This window comes from Piliocolobus tephrosceles, chromosome 3 (genome assembly GCF_002776525.5).
Source record: "Piliocolobus tephrosceles isolate RC106 chromosome 3, ASM277652v3, whole genome shotgun sequence".
Lineage (NCBI taxonomy): Eukaryota > Metazoa > Chordata > Mammalia > Primates > Cercopithecidae > Piliocolobus > Piliocolobus tephrosceles.
Genome location: NC_045436.1, coordinates 181,297,524 through 181,317,159, shown reverse-complemented (window position 1 = coordinate 181,317,159; position 19,636 = coordinate 181,297,524). Strand labels below are relative to the sequence as shown.

Sequence of the window (19,636 nt, the reverse complement as noted above, 5' to 3'; positions counted from 1 at the left end):
CTTTAGGAGGCTGAGGCAGGCGGATCACGAGGTCAGGAGATCGAGACCATCCTGGCTAACACGGTGAAACCCCGTCTCTACTAAAAAATACAAAAAACTAGCCAGGCGAGGCGGCAGGCACCTGTAGTCCCAGCTACTTGGGAGGCTGAGGCAGGAGAATGATGTGAACCCGGGAGGTGGAGCTTGCAGTGAGCCGAGATCGCGCCACCACACTCCAGCCTGGGTGACAGAGTGAGACTCCGTCTCAAAAAAAAAAACCTTGAATTCATGGATACAGGGAGTAGATTGGTGCTTACCAATGCCTGGGGGTTGTGGTGGAGAGATGTTGGACACAGGGTACAAACTTCCATTTATAAGATGAATAAGTTCTAGAGATCTAATGTACAGCTTGGTGGTTGTAGTTAATAATGTTGCATTTATTGTATGCTTGAAATTTGCCACGAGAGTAAATCTTAATTTGCTAAGAGAATAGATTCTCACCACACACAAAAATGGTAACTAAGTGAGGTGATAGAGGTACATGTTAATTTGCTTGATTGTGATAATCATATTACAGCGTATACATATATTAAAATATCACATTGCATACCTTAAATAAAAATTTAATATTACCTGTTAGTCTGTTCTCATGCTGCTATGAAGAAATACTTGAGACTGGGTAATTTTTAAAGGAAAGGGTTTAATTGACTCACAGTTTCACATGGCTGGGGAGGCCTCAGGGAACTTATAATCATGATGAAAGGGAAGCAAACATGTCCTTCTTCATGTGGCAGTAGGAGAGAGAAGTGCCAAGCAAAAATGGGAAAGCCCCGTATAAAACCATCAGCTCTCATGAGAACTCACTCACTATCACCAGGGGGTAACTGCCCCCATGATTCAATTACCTCCCGCTGAGTCCCTCCCATGACACATGGGGATTATGGGAACTCCGATTCAAGATGAGGTTTGGGTGGTGACATAGCCAAACCACATTGTTCCACCCCTGACCCCTCCAAAATCTCATATCCTCACATTTTGAAACACAATCATGCCCTTCCAACAGTCCCCCAACGTCTTAACTCATTCTAGCATTAACTCAAAAGTCCAAGTTCAAAGTCTCATCTGAGACAAGGCAAGTCCCTTCTGCCTATGAACCTGTAAAATCAAAAGCAAGTTAGTTACTTCCAAGATACAATGGGAGTACAGGCATTGGGTATATGCCCCCACTCCAAGTGGGAGAAACTGGCCATAACAAAGTGGCTACAGGCCCTATGTAAGTCCAGAATCCAATAGGGCAGTCATTAAACTGAAATGATCTCCTTTGACTCTGTGTCCCACATCCAGGGCATGCTGATGCAAGAGGTGGGCTCCCATGGCCTTGGGCAGCTCTGCCTCTGTGGCTTTGCAGGATACACCTCCCCTCCCAGCTGCTTTCACGGGCTGGCATTGAGTGTCTGCAGCTTTTCCAGGTGCATGGTGCAAGCTGTTGGTGGATCTACCATTCTGAGGTGTGGAGGAGGGTGGCCCTCTTCTCACAGCTCCACTAGGAAGTGTCCCAGTGGGGACTCTGTGTGGGGACTCTGACCCCACATTTCCCTTTCACACTGCCCTAGCAGACGTTCTGCATGAGGGCCCCACCCCTGCAGCAAACTTCTGCATGGACATCCAGGCATTTCCATGCATCCTCTGAAATCTAGGCAGAGGTTCCCAAACCTCAATTCTTGGCTTCTTTGCCCAGTACCACATGTAAGCTGCCAAGGCTTGAGGCTTTCACCCTCTGAAGCAATGGCCTGAGCTGTACATTAGCCTCTTTTATCCATGGCTGGAGCTGAAGCAGCTGGGATTCAGGGCACCATGTCCTGAGGCTGTCTAGAGCAGGGAGGCCCTGGGCCCAACCCAGGAAACCATTTTTCCCTCCTAGGCCTCCAGGCCTGTGATGGGAGGTGCTGCCCCAAGGGTCTCTGATGTGCACTGGAGACATTTTCATCATTGTTTTGGTGATTAACATTTGGCTCCTTATTACTTAGGCAAATTTATGCAGCAGGCTTGAATTTCTCCCCAGATATTTTTTTTTCTTTTCTATCACATCATCAGGCTGCACATTTTTCAAACTTCTATGCTCTGCTTCCTCTTGAATGCTTTGCTACTTAGATATTTCTTCTGTCAGATATCCTGAATCATCCCTCTCAAGTTCAAAGTTCCACAGATCTCTAGGGCAGGGACAAAGTGCCATCAGTCTCTTTGCTAAAGCATAGCAAGGGTGACCATTACTCCAGTTCCCAAAAAGTTCCTCATCTCTATCTGAGACCACCTCAGCCTGGACTTCATTGTCCATATCACTGTCAGCATTTTGGTCAAAGCCATTCAACAGATCTCTAGGAAGTTCAAATTTTCACACATATTTCTGTCTTCTGAACCTTCCAAGTCTCTAGGAAGTTCCAAACTTTCCCACATTTTCCTGTCTTCTTCTGAGCCCTCCAAACAGTTCCAACCTCTACCTGTTACCCCGTTCCAAAGTCACTTGCACATTATCAGGCATCTTTATGGCAGCACCCTACTTCTGGTACAAATTTATTAGTCTGTTCTCATGCTCCTATGAAGAAACACCTGAGACTGGGTAATTCATAAAAGAAATGGGTTTAATTGACTCACACCTCTGCATGGCTGGGGAGGCCTCAGGGAACTTACAATCATGGCAGAAGGGAAAGCAAACACGTCCTTCTTCACATGGTGGCAGGAGAGAGAAGTGCTGAGCAAAAGAGGGAATAACCCCTTATAAAACCATCCAATCTTGTGAGAACTCACTCACTCTCACAAGAACAGCATGAGGGTAACTGTTCCCATGATTCAGTTACCTCCCGCCGGCTCCCTCCCACAACATGGGATTATGGGAACTACAAGATGAGATTTGGTTGGGGACACAGCCAAACCATATCACCTGGACATCAAACTGCTGTCCTCCTCCAAGTTTTCATACTTTCAGAGAAATTGGTGATGACTTTCCCGACAAGATTACTTAATTTGCAAAGAGATCATTTATAATTACCATGAATCTTATTGCTTTTGTTTAATGAATATACCTGGGAGTGAGACAGCTGTGCACTGTGTAAACTGAGGTCCAGCCACCTGTATGTGAAGGCCAGAGGCTTCCCTGCCAGCACCTGGCGCCTTCACCTGTTGTACACCACAAAGTTTTATTTGTCAAAAAATAGTCATAACCTCACCATTCAAGGGCGATTGACTGCTGTTAGCTTTGGATATTGTTCCTGTGTGGCTAGTTATGTCTTTTCAGTATTTGAGAGTGTGTTTTCACAGATCTTACATTTTAAAGAAAATTTTACACATTTGTGATTATACTATGAAATCATTTTGCATTATTTTTTCCACTTGCATTGATGACATAAATTCTAAAAGTTCTTGTCAGAGATATAATGTCCCTCTTTGAAATGAAGAAAGGAACTGCAAGGTGCCCTCTCCTTCCCTGCCCTTCCTCATGCTGAGACAAGCCCTCAGTCACTCTGCCTCCTCCTCAGCTCCGCTGCTGAGCACAGGCAAGCCCAGCTGTGGCCCGGAAGCGACACTGATGATTAGTAAATTAATTCTTTACTGAGTGCCAACTGGATGCTGTGCTGAGCCACTGTGGTGGGTGTCTCAGCTCCTGTGACTACCTTGGGAGATGAACATCATGGAATTTGCTGAAAAGTCTTGCTGACTTGCATTAGTCCTGCTCACAGCACCATTTGTAGGTGATGGTCTTCGGGAGTTCTCTACAGTCATTTCTGAACCTCAGATCCTGAGGAGACTGCCTCAGTTCTCTGCTGCTCTCTCTTACTCCTCCTCATGTTCTCTGCCTATCCCTTTGTGCTGTGGTCAGTGTGGTTGTTTTCAGTTCCATCTTCCAGTTCCCAAATTCTCTCTTCAACTGCCTGTTCTCTGTTTAGCCTTCCTATTGAATCTTTAACTTCACCTATTGTATTTTCACTGTCAGACATTCCTTCCATCTGGTTCTTTTTCCGATCTGCACTGTGCTCTTGTTCTACTGCAGCCTTTGTTTCTCTACAGCTTCACAGATAGTTATTCAACACTCTGCGTTAGATTGTTCCAGTGTCTGAGGCTCTGCTCATTGTTGTCTGTGCTGACGCCCACTCGTGTTGGGCCTGTCCTTGGGTTTTTCATAGTGAACTCATATTCAAGTGGGCTCACTATTTGGAACTCCTGAGGGCCCCTGTTGGGCTGTTTTCTTTCTGGAAGGATTTGCATTAATATATCTGGCTTCCAGGAGTGTTGCACCCAGGACAACACTGCGCCCCGAGGGCCATGGCCGAGCTGGATGGAGGGTGTCAGGTTGAGGGGACAGCCGTGCTGTGGCCGAGACTCACCATGGGGTACCCGGCCAGCCCTAGTGGCATTGGCATTTTCTAACTGCTTGCCCCTCTCTTCCTTCCTTGTCTCATTTCAGGGATTTCCCTATTTCCCTTTACTCCTTTTGAAGTAGCGGTATATTAAAAAGCATGTTTGAGTGGGGCATGGAGGCTCACACCTGTAATCCTAGCACTTGGGGAGGCCAAAGTGGGAGGATTGCTTGAGGCCAGGAATTCAAGACCAGCCTGGGCAACATAGTGAGGCCCCATCTCTACAAAAAATACACAAATTAGCTGAGCATGTTGGAGCCCAGCTACTTAGGAGGCTGACATGGGAGGATTGCTCAAACCCAGGAGGATTGAGGCTGCAGTGAGCCATGATTGTGCCACTGTACTCCATCCTGGGTGACAGAGCAAGACAGGCGGATCACGAGATCAGGAGATTGAGACCATCCTGGCTAACACGGTGAAACCTTGTCTCTACTAAAAAAATACAAAAAAACTAGCCGGCGTGGTGGGGGGTGCCTGTAGTCCCACCTATTCGGGAGGCTGAGGCAGGAGAATGGCGTGAACCCGGGAGGCGGAGCTTGCAGTGAGCTGAGATCCGGCCACTGCACTCGAGCCTGGGCGACAGAGCGAGACTCCGTCTCAAAAAAAAAAAAAAAGTATGTTTATCTCTCTACTGTCTTTAAAATAAAATTTTCCATACATTTAAAACTGAAAAGGTAAAGTTTACTTTTAAAACAGCTCTACACTTGACCTGCATCCGTGGCACTGTCTTGGAGCCTCCCAGAGACTCTGGGCTAGCCCTACGGGCCCCCAGCCTGTGCCCATCACAGGAGCAGCGACAGCCCGTGCCCACCTTCCTTGGCCTCTCGGTGGGCATCACATGCTCCCTGGCCACCTTCTCCGTCAGTCTGTTTGGGCTCTGGGACACCCCTCTCTCCTGGTTCTCGAGTTTCAGCTAATTTGGGGGATGTGAATGCTGTGTGTAGAGATTTTCCAGAGCACTTTGTTCAACCTGCCAGATTCTGAGAATTGAATTTTACTCATGAGCGTGACATGAAGTGAAATACCTCCTTCATATTTTTATTTTATGAAGTTTACATTTTGTGATTTATCTTTCAGATATTATTGAGAGCATTTTTGATTTTGTGTATGGCCTTGCGGATTTTCTTCTCATAATCTCAAAGGTATAGTTTGCCTGTGATACTATTTATTCATTTTGAGACGAAGTCTCACTCTGTGACCCAGGCTGGAGTGCAGTGGCATGATCTTGGCTCACTGTAGCCTCCACCTCCCGGGTTCAAGTGATTCTCCTGCCTCAGCCTCTCAAGTAGCTGGGATTATAGGCATCCACCACCACACCTGGCTAATTTTTGTATTTTAGTAGAGACGGGGTTTCATCGTGTTGGCCAGGCTGGTGTCAAACTCCTGACCTCAGGTGATCCACTCACCTCGGCCTCCCAAAGTGCTAGAATTACAGGCGTGAGCCACTGTGCCCAGCCTGCTGTGATACTTAGATTGCAGCATGATCGTGGATGATTTATTGTGGTCATGGAAGGAAGGACAGCTTTCCAAAGTGTGTATGTCAGCACCTGTGATGTGGCTGCCCCACAGCCTCTGATAAAAACCAGTCCCTGTGGCTGAGGGCTGAGGGCTGCACGTTGGCTTGAGAGGTGTGTGCTCTTTCCTCTTCCTGGCCGACGAGAGGACAGTGAAGAGGTAGATGCAGACTGCCATTGTGTTTTCACTACTGGGAAGTGGGTCGGGGTGGCAGGACCCTCCGAAGCTGGCCCCAGGTGGTCTCACACAGTGCCTGTCGGGGGCTTACTTTGGGTGCCAGAGGACAAACTCTGAAGGGGAGAAAGATGCGCATAGCTGGTGTAGGTTGCCGGGCCAGGGATGGCAGTGGGCCCCGGATGCCCAGGCTGCGTGGGGGCGTGGTTGCCCTTGCTGGCTGGCCGGGAGGCAGGGCTGGGGCCCTGCGCTAAGCATGGGGTTGTCACACAGGAAGTGCAGAATTCCAGTGGGTGCGCCACTCATGTTAAAACTCTCACAGCACGTGTGGAGGGCCACGGTAGGGGCAGCAGCTGGAAGCCCTGGCTCCTTTTCCCTGGTTCTCTCCCCCTTGGGAGGTTCCTCTGGGCCTCACTTGTTTGGATTTTGGCGTGGGGGGTCTTAAAGCCCCAGTGTCCTCCACTTCCTGGGGGTGGCCAGGAGGTACCAGGTTGCCCATCATGGCGGCAACTTCTCGTTCGCTCCCCTGGCCCTGGCAGACCTTACCTTGGCAGAGAGGAGGACAGAAGTGGGTCCTTGCCAGGCCGTCCGGGAGATCCCCACGTGAGGGGGTTCCTGCCTAGATAGCAGCAGAGTGCCGGCCCAGGGATGGGATCAAACATGGGTTTGTTCAACCTCTGGAGCTCCATTCTGCTCGGCCCCTCTCGCTTCCTGGCATCTGTGTCCCCTGGTGAGCCTGCCCCTTCTGATTCCTTTCCCTCCTGGGCTGAGTCCCGGGCTTGTCCCACACCTGCCTGATGGCTCTGTGCCCTGGGCCCTTCCTGCCAGTGCAGCGCCAGGTTGCCCTGATCAGGGCTCCCATCGGGGCCGCTGTGGCTTCCTGTTCTTTGCGGCTTCCTCCTGGCTCAGCTGTGACTGCTTCAAGCTCTCGGCCTCTTCCTGGTCATGCTGGCCTTCCAGTACTGCCTGCCACCCCTTATGCATAACTTGACTTGTTTGTTCTTGTCCCTGGTGCCTTTAAGCCAACCACCCTGCTCTCTTCCAGTTCATTCCACTCTTCCAAGCCCCTTCCTTGGAAGCTTCTCCCCAGCCCTCCTGCTGGTGGCCGCTCTTGCACTGCTTGGGCGGGCGGGCCCTGGGTCTGGGGCTCGATTCTGGGCTTGACTCCTCTCCTGCTGCCCCCAGTGGTCGTTGCACCTCTCTAGGCCCTGGTTCCACCCCTGTGGGAGGGCAGTGATGCTGGAGAGCACCAGGGGCCGTGAACATGGCCTTGGGTGGCATCACGGCACATGGGCACTGAGCGGGCTGTTGGTGGCCGTCCCTGAGTGTGGCCCTGGGTGGCGTCACAGCACGTGGGCACTGAGTAGACTGTTGGTGGCTGTCCCCGAGTGTGGCCCTGGGTGGCGTCACGGCACGTGGGCACTGAGCGGCCTGTTGGTGGCTGTCCCTGGTGCGTGTGTCACTTACAGGGCATGATACTACTGAAGTTTGTGAAGTTGGTTTCATTGACGCTGTTACTAAGACTGTAATGTCAGACATGCTAGGATCTGTTCTTTTCAAATGAAAAGGATGACTTCCTCTTGCTGGGTGTCACCCAGTCTGGGCGGAGTGGGAGCTGTGATTCTTGACTCATTGGGCCGTCTGGCTTTCCTGGGGCACCTGCACCTGGAAAGTGCCCTGAGAACCTCCCAGAGCCTGCCCGTTGTGTTCCTCAGATGGACATTGCATTTGCTGGAGTTTTGTCATGAGGCTTAATTAACTCATGTCTCTCTCTCTTTTCTTTCAGTCCGCAACTGTGTCTGATGGCGGTAAGTCACAATTTCTGATGTATATATTTTTTATTTTTCATAAAGTTTTCAAATTGTGAACGTGTATTTGCCGTTTGATGCCCTCAGAAAAGACGAGTTGTTTTCCCTGTCTCCTTGTGGGAGGGTTCTAGGTGAGTTAATTTTGGGGGCGCTTTCTGTGGCACCCAGGTGCCCTCGGCGTGTGTTGTGAAAGCTGTTTAAGAGAACTGCCATGGCTCTGAACGCCAGTGTGATAGAGCGCTGTGTGTCTGAGGAGTGCACCCACCCGCCTGCCTGTGTCTGACAAGTTAAAACCTGTTTTTGCTCTTCCCTTGTATAACCAGCTTTTAAACCAGAAAGTTAAGATTTCAAAGTGCTTTCTGGATTTGAGCAATTCAGGAAATTTGGGTGAGACCCAGAATTTTCTCAGGAAAAATATAATAGATGAATTGAGAGTGTGGGATGAAGAGGAATCAAAAACTTACTTTCTGTGTTTAAAGAATTTTGTGCACAGGGATTCTTTTCATGGACTGATTGAAAAGGAAGTAGGCAGGAATGTCTTATTTCACTGAAGATTTCTCTGATGTCATCCTTATCATTTTGGTTCAATGATTAAAAAAAAACCTCTCCCAAGTAAGGAGAGTTCCTCCCAAATATTCCTCTTTTTTTTTTTTACAAGAAAGTAACACTCACGACAGTCCGCAGGCTCTCGAGTTTCATCGTCACCTCACGCTTTTGTCCCTACTTCTGTCCCTGAGAGCTGGATTAGGTGTTCCTGGTGTTGCTGTGGGCCAGGGATGGGCTGAGGCACAGGCTGTGCTGCACAAGCTGCCCAGGGGCCGGTGAGTTTGAGGTGCCACCGTATTTGTGCATTAAAGAGAAACCAAGTGTTCTCTTAACTTTCTGTGGTCCTGCAGCTGCTGGCCCCAGTCCTCAGCCTCAGAAAGGGCTGCTGTCCCCAGGTAGGCAGGCAGAGCTCAGAGCCCTTGCAGGCCCGCCGCTCTGTGGGAAGGCAAGGAGGACCCCAGGTGGGCGGACAGAGCTCAGAGCCCTCAAGGGCCAGCCACTCTGTGGGAGGAGGAGCATATCTTGGGTTACACACACACGGGCACCTGAAGCTGAGACCAGAGGGATCCCGACACTCGTGTGGTTGAGATGTATTTTGTAGAATAAAAGGAATTCTATTTCCTATTTTATGTGCAATGAAAATCATGTCATTTAATCAGTCTTAAGCTGGGGTGAAGATAAACTTCCTTAATGAAAAGAAACAGGACCCGGAACCAAATCCAGGATACAGTGACCAGTGTTTTGAATGTTCTGTTCACGCTTTCTCTTTCTGCTGTATTCTCACTTCTCCTTTCTGGCAGAAGACATTCATTTCTGCAGGCAATTCATACATGAAAGATTTACCTGATATGTTTAGTTTCATCGTATATAATAAGTTTTATTTGCCTCCAAAAGATTGCTTCTGTCAGCAGTAGACGCAGGACCCTCGGAGTGGTGTTGTGTGTCCATTTTACAGTTGTTTGAAAACCCGCACCTCCCAAGGGTGGGAAGTCACTGGCTCCTTGCCGCGCAGGCTCTGTGTGTCCCTCGAGGAAGTAGGTCCTGCCACTTGGAGATCCCCTGGCGCTAGGGCTTTCCACGCCTGCTCCTCCTCCTCTTCCCCATGGCAGACCCTGGGGCCACCGGGACAGGCCCGTCTTTCCTTGGAAAGCCCCAGTCACAGAGGAGGAGATGGGAGGGAGGAGGAGACGGGAGGGAGGAGATAGTCATCAGCACACCCCGAATTTCAGGAACTGCAGTGGGCAGGCTGGATGTGTTTATTTGGTTCCTTTTTGTGTTTTTGTTATTTTTCCATCTTCAGTTTCTTTTCTGCTTATGAGAGTAAAGAGAACCAGTTATCTTGGTTAATGTGTACATGAACTCTAGGTTGGTGTCACATTCTGCTGTTGTTACATGTAGGGCACCGAGGCAGAGTGAGGAGATCCATCAGCTCACAATAGACTGCAGGTGAGGTGGCCAGGCTCAGGCCCATGGGAGAAAGCCCCAGCCAAAAGGCCCCCTCCACCCTGGCTCCCACCCACCCCCCAGCCCTGGGCCTCCACACGTCCAGCCCCATGGTCCTGGAGAGTCCCCGCTCCAGCCTTGGACCCTCCAGCGCCTGCAGCCACTGCTGCCCCTTCTGGTGCCTCAGGCAGAAAGAGGCCCCGCGGCCCCCTACCCTCCACGGCAGTGACAGGAGCCTGGGGGGGGTCCCAGGGAAACTCAGGTCATGGTCAGTGGGAGACTCAGTGCACTGAGGCGGGCCTGGGTTTCTATGGGAAAAATGCACCCCGAGTTCCGAGGAGGGACTGAGGAGTTGGCTTGGGGAGAAACCTGCTCAGCTGGGCTTTCTCTGCCTCGTCGTCATGTCTGGTTTGGGTGATTAATAAATCACTCACTTAGAAATATTTTGTGTTCAACGAGCATGCCAGTTGGAGAGTTCGTGTCCGTGCCACGGTTTTATTCTGTGGCGTATATCGTGCTTTTATAGCTTAGGCTCTCACTGGAGAGTTTTAGTTTTGTGGCTTGGTTTTAAGGAAGTTGGATTATGCTGTTTTGGCAATCTTTGTCAAGTTGGAGTGTGGTTTTTTGTTTTTGTTTTTGTTTTTTTTTGAGACGCAGTCTTGCTCTGTCGCCCAGGCTGGAGTGCAGTGGTCAGATCTCAGCTCACTGCAAGCTCCGCCTCCCGGGTTCCCACCATTCTCCTGCCTCAGCCTCCCGAGTAGCTGGGACTACAGGCGCCCGCCACCTCGCCCGGCTCGTTTTTTGTATTTTTTAGTAGAGACGAGGTTTCACCGTGTTAGCCAGGATGGTCTCGATCTCCTGACCTCGTGATCCGCCCATCTCGGCCTCCCAAAGTGCTGGGATTACAGGCCTTGAGCCACCGCGCCCGGCCTGGAGTGTGGGTTTTTTACTTTTTCAGAAGAAAGGGGCCAGTAGTGGCCACCCATTCATAGCCAAAGAATGCCCTCGGAGAAAAGGGTTAGGGCTGGTCTCTATGGGGGCATGGCTGGGCCGTGGTTGGGGGCAGGGAGCGGATTCCAGCTGGAGAGAAGGGAAGAACATTCTAGCGTTATAGAGAAACTTAGCAGGGGAATGGTCTGCCTTGTGGTAAGTTATTCAGACAGAAGTGTGAGGTCGAGCTGGAGGTATATGGGGCGTTATGAAGAAATGAGGAAAGGAAGATGCCCGGTTGCTCCTGGAAAAAGGAACCTCTCACCTCTCCTGGTCTGGCTCCGCACGGAGCTGGAACCACAGCCTCACAGAAGCCTGTTCTTGTGCCTTCCTCCATCGGTCAAGCTCTGTGCCAAGAGGCCTGCCAGGATCTCCCCACTCACTGAGGCCTCCAGAGGCGGATGTTCCAGCTGTGACCACCTCACCTTCTGAAGTCAGGGCGTGGAGACTATCGGGGAGCTCCTAGAGCGCCCATCTCCTCCTGCACACAGCGTCTGTGCCAGCAGGAAAGCCGGGGAACCATGCAGCTCTGGCTTTGGGGGATGGTGGCAGGTCCACGTGACACCAGCACTCCAGCTGCTTCGCAAACATTCCGTTCTTGCCAGCCTCACCCTGGGGTCCCCCTACACGTACCAGTCCCGGTCCTCCATCCCTGTGTCCTCCTCATGTCCCATGCCTCAGCTCTGCCCTGACCCCACTCTGTCCACTTGGCTGCCACCTACTTGTCCTCCATGCAGACCTCGGTCTTGGCCCTGTCTCTGCAGCCATCCTCCTGCTCCCTTCTCCTGAACGCTGGCGGTTGTCCCTACAGCAGCAGCAGCAGCGATCTGCCCAGCCCCTGCACTGGACCCCTCCACCAGCTCAGAGCCCCTGTCCCCGCAACCATCCTGTGCCCCACCCTGGTCTGGAAGTCCAATGGCGCCTCAGGAACACATGGTTTTGGTCTTCCCATCTTGACCACCTGCCCCCATCCTGAGCGATGGCCACTGTCAATTTCCTGCCCATGCTAGGAGCAGCTTCCATCATTTTAATTATTCATCTGTGTCGGTGCTTTTGTCCCCCCAGCTGGTGTGACCTCCACGTGGCAGGTCAGAGTTGTCCCAGTGCCCAGCACAGCGGCTGGCGTGAGAACTCTGTTGAGTGAATGATCCGGTGTTCAGCAGACATCAGCCAGAGGGTTGGGGCGAGGCTTGGGCGGGGACAGTGGCTTTCAGTGATTTTCCTTTTAGTCGTGAAACCTTCTCAAAAAGCACATACACAAACTGAGTAGAAACAGCACAGAAGCAGAAACTCCTGTGTGACTGGCGTGGGGGGTGGACCCACCACCGCAGCCGCCTCCTGGGCTGCTCTGCGCGCCCGCCAGGCTCTTCCAGTGCCTTCATCCACCACGCGGGCCTTCGGAGCTCGGACCTGGCCATGGCCGAAGATTCCGGCTCCACCCGCAGCTCCACAGCCGACAGGCCGACCTCTTGGGGCAAGTCACTTTCTGTCTCCTAGTCTTGTGTCTTCATCTCGCCCGTCCTTGTTAGGGAACAGGCACTGAGGCCCAGGGAGCTGTCATAAACGGCTGCCTGATGGTGGAGGGTTATTGTAATTGCCAGATTAACTTGGGGGACTTTAAAGTGCATTCCTTTTTAAAATATAAAGTATAATTGTTGATATTTTTGGCAAATGCCAAAATTTGTATTCTATAAAATTTTGAAAGAGAAAGGGAAAAGCTTGAGAGTAGCACCATCAGTACTTATATAGAATTAGTTGATAAATTTACATTTTCCTCATCAGAAAAACAGTGCAGCCTAATTGCACATTTTCCAAAAATGTTTGCTAAATAGCAGAAACAGAATGTTAATTTGTAATGCGCTATTGCGGGAGCGGTGGTTTTAACCAGAACCCTTTACTTGGTTTAATATGTCACATTCTTTTGGTTTGCTTTTGGACTTCAAAATGATGCTCAGAATAACAGTGTATTTATAGGGTGTGGAATACTGTATTAGTATTTGTAAACAGGAGTCAGACTGGAGATTTTCAGTTTTGGAAGCGTGGAGACTTGATTTCTGCCAGGATGCCTTCTGATGTACTTGTTTCTTTCCAACTCTATGAGGTATTTGGAGAGAGTTTTTATTACTAATTTTTAATATTGTGAAATTGTTTTTTCAAGCAAACAAATTCAAAGGCAATAAAGCCCCTAACCGCATGCCTATCTTCCAGAGTTCATGTGTGCGAGCCTGGGGGCCTGTGCCTGAGAAGTGACTGGCTGGGGCGACCCCACAAGCCCTTGGTGCCTCTGTGGCTGCATCACCTCCCCAGAGGCCGCGCTTGGAAGCAGGCACCACCCCTTCCCACTCCAAGGGAGTTTCTTAGTTAGATTCTTGGGGAAAAGACAAACCAAGAACTCCTCTCATGCAACCCTAGGCATGAGAAGCAGTGTCCGCACTGTTTGGTGGTCTGGAGGCCGCCTCAGAGAGGGCTGCCTGGGGTCCCTGGGGGCCGCGTCAGAGAGGGCTGCCCGGGGTCTTTGGGGGCCGCGTCAGAGAGGGCTGCCCGGGGTCGCTGGGGGCCGCGTCAGAGAGGGCTGCCTGGGGTCGCTGGGGGCCGCGTCAGAGAGGACTGCCTGGGTGCTCCAGGGGGCTGCTCCTACTCAGCTTCTCGGTCTTGGTCCACAAAACTCCACCAAGCCACTTGCTCATGATCTGTACAGTTTTCTGTATATCTTAATAGTTTACTAAAATAATTAATATTATTTTAAACTTTTGGAACTTTTAACCTAAGGACTTTCAAAATGGTCTGAAAATGTTAATAGATTTGCTCTCAGGAGAGTATGTATGAAGTTGCAGAAAGAAATTATGTAGATTGGGTTGAAAATTGGATTGGCCAAAATGATTTAAGGAAAAGGTCTAGAAGTAGATCCTGAGCGTGGGGAGGGCTCAAGGGCTTTTCTCAGGGACAGGACCTGTGCAGTTCTGTGCAGTTTAGGAAAAGCCTTCCCTACCCCCAGGCTGGATGAACTGCGGGAAGCAATCCCCTCTGGGCACACCCCCAACAGAAAGCTTTGAAGACTTTCTCCTCATTGTCAGTTTTCAGCAGTTTGACTACGATGAGTCTCAGGTTGGTTTTTCTGTGTCTGTTGTGTTTGGGATTTGTTTTGTCAGGTATTTTTTCATTGCTTCCCGCTTTTGAGACTCTATAATTATGCAAGCGTGTTAGGCCACCTGGTTTTCCCTTCGAATCACAGAGGCCGTTTCATGTTCAGGCTTCTGTGTCCTCTGCATGCTTGCCATTTCATTGTTTCTCTCCCTCTATCCTGCAGTTTACTGATCTGTCACTCTAGCATCAGATATGCAGCTCATTCCCTCCCATGATGGAACTCCTGCCAATGAGCCTGTCATCTCAGAGACTGTGTTTTCGTCTTTAGCAGTTTCTTCTGTTTTTTTCATTTCTTTCTACTGATTCTCTTCACGCTTTCCTTTAAAACCCCAAAAATGTTGGCTGGGTGCAGTGACTCACGCCTGTAATCCCAGCACTTGGGGAGGCTGAGGCGGACAGATCAGCTGAGGTCAGGAGTTCCAGACCACTCTGGTCAACATGGTGAAACCCCGTCTCTAATAAAAATACAAAAATTAGCTGGGCATGGTGGCAGGTGCCTGTAATCCCAGCTACTTGGGAGGCTGAGGCAGGAGAATCACTTGAACTTAGGAGGCAGAGGTTGTAGTGAGCTGAGATCTTGCCATTGCCCTCCAGCCTGGGGGACAGAGCGAGACTCTGTCTCAAAGCAAACAAAACAAAACAAAACAAAACCCAAAAATGTTTATATATTTATGAGACATGTAAAGCCCTTAGATGCCAATGTTGTCATGTCTGTCTTTCTGGGTCCCTTTACTGATTGATTTTTCTCCTGGTTATGGGTTTCATGTTTCTGAGTATTCATTTGTCTGGCAGTTCTTGACTGAGTGCTGAATTTTGTTGTCTTCCTTTAAAAAGTACAGAGGTTTGTTAAGCTACGTGTTGGGACTCCTCTAACAGCTGGGGATTCACCCAGAACTGGCCAGAACTCGGCAACCCCTGACCCTGTGTGAGTTCTGGCAGCTCTTCCAGCCACAGCCCCCAGCTGATCTTTGCCTGCTTCATGGGGTCTTGGCTGTGCATATACAGCTTAGAACTCAGCCACAGCTGGAGGCTCCTGTGAGGTCCCTGGGCACTTTGCCTCCTCGCTGTCTCCTGCACCTGCAGTTCCAGCCACCCTGGCCTTCCCGGATTCTGGTCCCTGTCTTCTCAGCTCTGGACGGTGGTTCTACCTGGGCCCCTCCTTGTGCTGTGGTTCCTGGAGTGTCTCTGGGCAGACAGCTCTGGATGGTCACAGGGCTCACCTCATTAATTTTTTCATCAGGAATTACAGTCTTGTGACTGTGGTCCAATTTTTGGGAACGGTTGCTTCGCATATTTTTTCTTTTCTTTTTATGGTCTTTTCCCGCATGTTCTGATGCTCTGCGTATTTTGCCTACTTTTCTAGTACTGTCTGGCAGGAGGGGAAGGCCAGTCCCAGGTGCTCTGCCACGGCAGGTAGAGCTCTGTGATATAATTTTTTCCACCTTACTTGTGGGATGTGGTCTATAAAGTTCAGAACAAAACTCAGGTCATGATGGCACCTTGCACAAAGAGCTTCAGTGATTTCCCAGAAGCTGCCTCACAACCCAGAAAAAGCAGGTTCTCCTCTCCCGAGGCCCGTGCCTGGAGCGTCTGAGGCCAGCACCGTGCCGGGCACAGAAAGCAGCCAGTGAATGAACAAACACCTCAGCCTGGTTCCAGTGCACATCGATCACCTCATTTCTGTAAGATTCTGGTGGACTTCATCAAGCCTTCAGCTCTAAAAAGTAAGAGCATCGGAATGAGCTCGTCAGATGAAATCATGGAGTGTTTCCCTGTATACAGCAGGCATCAATCTTCTGTGGCTGTCAAGGGTCACAGCCAAGCTCTGCCTTCTGGAGCTGGGGACGCTCAGTCTTGCCCCTCCTCAGTAGCACCACCCAGCCCCCTCTAGGAAACAAAGCAGGGCCCTGACAGTGGCCCCTTGGTTGATGGGAGAAAATTTGGAGTAGCTTGCCTCCTTGGAAGGGACTCTTGGCTTATCCAGACCATGCAGGGGTATGACTGCATCTGATTCAGTGGCTGTCCCGGGACTGGTGGTGGCAGTGGCATTTCCTGAGCAGTGCGTGGCCGGGCACTCCACATCTTTAATTCATCTGATCCCTGCTGCAGCCCTGTCAGGCGGGTGCCATGCGGCTCCTGTCAACAGTGATAGCCAGGGTCCCAGGAGGGCAGGCCACCTGCAAGGCTTTGAGTTTGGTCCCTGAGCAGGGGCCAAGCTCTGACCCTTGTGGTGGGCACCAGCCATGCCCTTGCCCACCACATGGTGCAGGGGTGTTGCCACCGCTTTCTGCTCCTGGAAGCTCAGGGACCTGGACAGGGATGTGGCCAGGAGCGCAGGAGTTGGCTTGGGCCCATCTTGCTGACATTGAGTGTGATTCAGGTTGGCCGCATGTGCATGTTTGCTCCTTGTCTGCGGGGCTCGCCCCTCTGGGGCTTTGAGCAGCAAGGCTGGCCCTTACTCATTGTGTCAGGAAGGAATTGGGTCCTCAGGTGAATGAGCGTGCCATGAACAGAAATGACAGGGCTGCGCTCTGAGAGCTGGTCATAAGCCTCCTTGTAGTGTTCTTCCACTAACCGCGTATCTCTGGTCATTTTTTGTCATGGGTCTGTGATGATGAGAAGCCTTTATATAAATGTTTTAAAATGTCAAGAGTAGCCAGATCTGAGAGTCCTGACAAAATTTACTGTTTTCCCAGCTTTAAAATGACATCCATTTGAGTCACTTCATATTAATCAGGCTGAAGTCCCTGACGCCAGTGGTGGTGTATCTTTAAGAATAAGGATGCACTGTGGGGAAATGGCTGGAATTTGGGGAGGCAGGTGCCCAGCCCAGGTTGGACTTGGCCTGGCCGCCCCCGATGTGAGGTACAGAGACCAAGCCTCTGCCCGGCCCCCAGAGCACCTAGGACCGACCCTTCCTGCCAGCATTGCTCTGAACGTGGTGCCCTTCCACAGCATTTCATCTGCCTGCTCCTTCACCGTATCTTTTTTTTTTTTTTTTCCTTTTTTGAGACAGAGTCTCGCTCTGTCGCCCAGGCTGGAGTACAGTGGCATAACTTTGACTCACTGCAGCCTCTGCCTCTTGGGTTCAAGTGATTCTTATGCCTCAGTCTCTCAAGTAGCTGGGATTGCAGATGTGCACCACCACACCCAGCTAATTTTTGTATTTTTAGTAGAGATGGGGTTTCACCATGTTGGCCACGCTGGTCTCAAACTCCTGACCTCAGGTGATAGACCCACCTTGGCCTCCCAAAGTGCTGGGATTACAGGCGTGAGCTACCATGCTCAGCTGAATATATGAAATGTAAATAACAAATCTGGAAAGGAATGTAGATAACAAATAGCTAATGAGAATACTCTGTTTCATTATAGAAAATTGCATTTTATATTCAGTGATACTGATGTAGAAAGGTGGCTCTGTTCTGCTCACATTTCATGGCACTATTTAAACACTTCGATGCATTTTTGTTGCAATTGTTTTTCGAGTAATGAAAACTTTTTATTGAAGAATAACTTACACACTGAAAAGTACATACACCATCAATGAGCAATTTGAGAGATTTTCACAGAATAACACACATCTGTGTTATCAGCACTCAGACCAAGAGACAGAACATTACCAGCAGCCCAGGCGCCCCTGCAGGCCCTCAGTTGCCAACCCTGGAAGGGACCACTCACCTGACAGCTGTTGCCTGTTTTCAAACTTTAAAAAAAAAAAAAAAAAGACTGAGCGCAGTGGTTCACATATGTAATCCCAGCACTTTGGGAGGCCGAGACAGGTAGATTCCCTGAGGCCAAGAGTTCAAGACCAGCCTGGCCAATATGACAAAACCCCGTCGCTACCAAAAATACAAAAAAAAAAAAAAATTAGCTGGATGTGGTGGCGCATGCCTATAATCCCAGCTACTAGGGTAGCTGAGGCAGGAGAATCTCTTGAACCCGGGAGATGAAGGTTATAGTAGGTGGAGGTTGCAGTGAGCAGAGTTTGCGCCACTGCACTCCAGCCTAGGTAACAGAGTGAGAGTCCATCTCAAAAAAAAAAAAAAAAAAAAAAAAAAGGACTCATGCAGTGTATGCTGTTTAGTGTATAGCTTCCTTTATTTAACATAGTATTGGGCATTTTGCTCCTGTGTCTATCAGGAGCTGTTCACTCTCCTTGCTGTGGACTGTCCTGGTGCAAATATGACATAATTCCTCCATTCTTCTCTTGATGACATCACATTGGTTCTGACTTTTGGCCATTACAGATGGTGCCTTATAACATGCTTGTACAGGCCTTTTGGGTGGACATCTGCATACATTTCTGCTCTGATAGGCTGGGGGTTTGTATATATTCACCTGTAGTAAATACTGCCAATTTCCAAATGATTTTTACAGTGTCCACATTGACCAGCAGTATACGAGCATTCTAGGTGTTTGACATCCTCTCAACACTTTCCCTGTAGCCACATACACAGACTTTAATTGTGTTAATAGTTTTAGCTATTACCCTGATGACTATGAATTGATCACCTTTTCATATATTTTTGGCCATTTGAATATCTTATTTGTGAAGTGCTTGTTCAAGACTTTTGCTTATTTTTCTGTTAGGTTATCTGCCTTTCCTTATTGATTTATAGAAAATTTTAAAAATATATTCTGGAAATGATTTTATGGTGGATTTATATGTAGTTTTCCCTTAGTATCTGTAGGGAATCAGTTCCGAGACCCCTTGCAGATACCAAAATCTGCAGATGCTTGACTCCCTGATATAAAACAGTGTAGCATTTGCATATAACCTACCCGCACCCTCCTGGATACTTTAAATCATTTCTAGATTACTGATAACAGCTAATACAATGTGAATGCTATGCAAACAGTTGTTATACTATATTGTTTTTATTTGTATTTTTTGTTGTATTGTTATTTTTTATTTTTTTCCATTAATTTTTTTTCCAAATATTTTCCCAAATATTTTCCATCCACAGTTAGTTGAATCTGTGGATGCAGAAATGCGGGTGCAGAGGGCTGGCTGTATTAGATATACCTTGTGTTTTGGATTTATGTGTTTATAGATTTATGTATGTAGTTAAGCCTTTCTGTACCTTACCTGTTAATTCTCTTAGTGGTATCTTTTGAGGACTGAAAGTTCTTAATATAATCCAATGTATCATTTTTCCCCTTAGGGTAATGCTTTTGTCCTTTTAGAGCAGAATTTGCCCTTCTCAAGACCAAGAAAATAAATCTATTTTGTTTTATCTTCAACATTTAAATCTCTGATTCATTTGGAATTGATGTTTTTGTGTATGGTGTGAGGTAGGGGTAAGATTCATTTTTTTCTATGTGGTATTCAGTTATCCCAGCTCCATGTAATGAAAAGACGATCCTTCCCACTAACTTGAAGCAAGACCTGTTTGCTTCAAGGTAATCATATATTTGTGGGTCTGTTTCTGGCCTTTGTATTCTGTTCCATTGATCTGTTTGTCTGTCATTGGATCAGGACTTCATATCGTAATTCTTGTCCCTGGCATTTGGATATCTAGTGCTATAGTCTTCATTTTGCTTGTCTTTAAGATTGCCTTGGTTATTCCTGGCCCTTGCATTTCCTTATATATTTTGGAGGCAATTTTCAAGTCACTGGCAGCT

General features: G+C 49.0%; 1 protein-coding gene across 2 annotated transcripts in view; it reads left to right on the top strand.

Moving 5' to 3' along the window:
* Positions 1 to 19,636, top strand: part of RGS12 (regulator of G protein signaling 12) — a 143,480-nt gene that overhangs the window by 81,809 nt on the left and 42,035 nt on the right. For both annotated transcript variants that reach the window (XM_023206824.2, XM_023206825.2), the window contains exon 4: positions 7,867 to 7,888. In XM_023206824.2, coding sequence (XP_023062592.1) covers positions 7,867 to 7,888 — 22 coding nt within the window. The remainder of the gene's footprint in view (positions 1 to 7,866; positions 7,889 to 19,636) is intronic.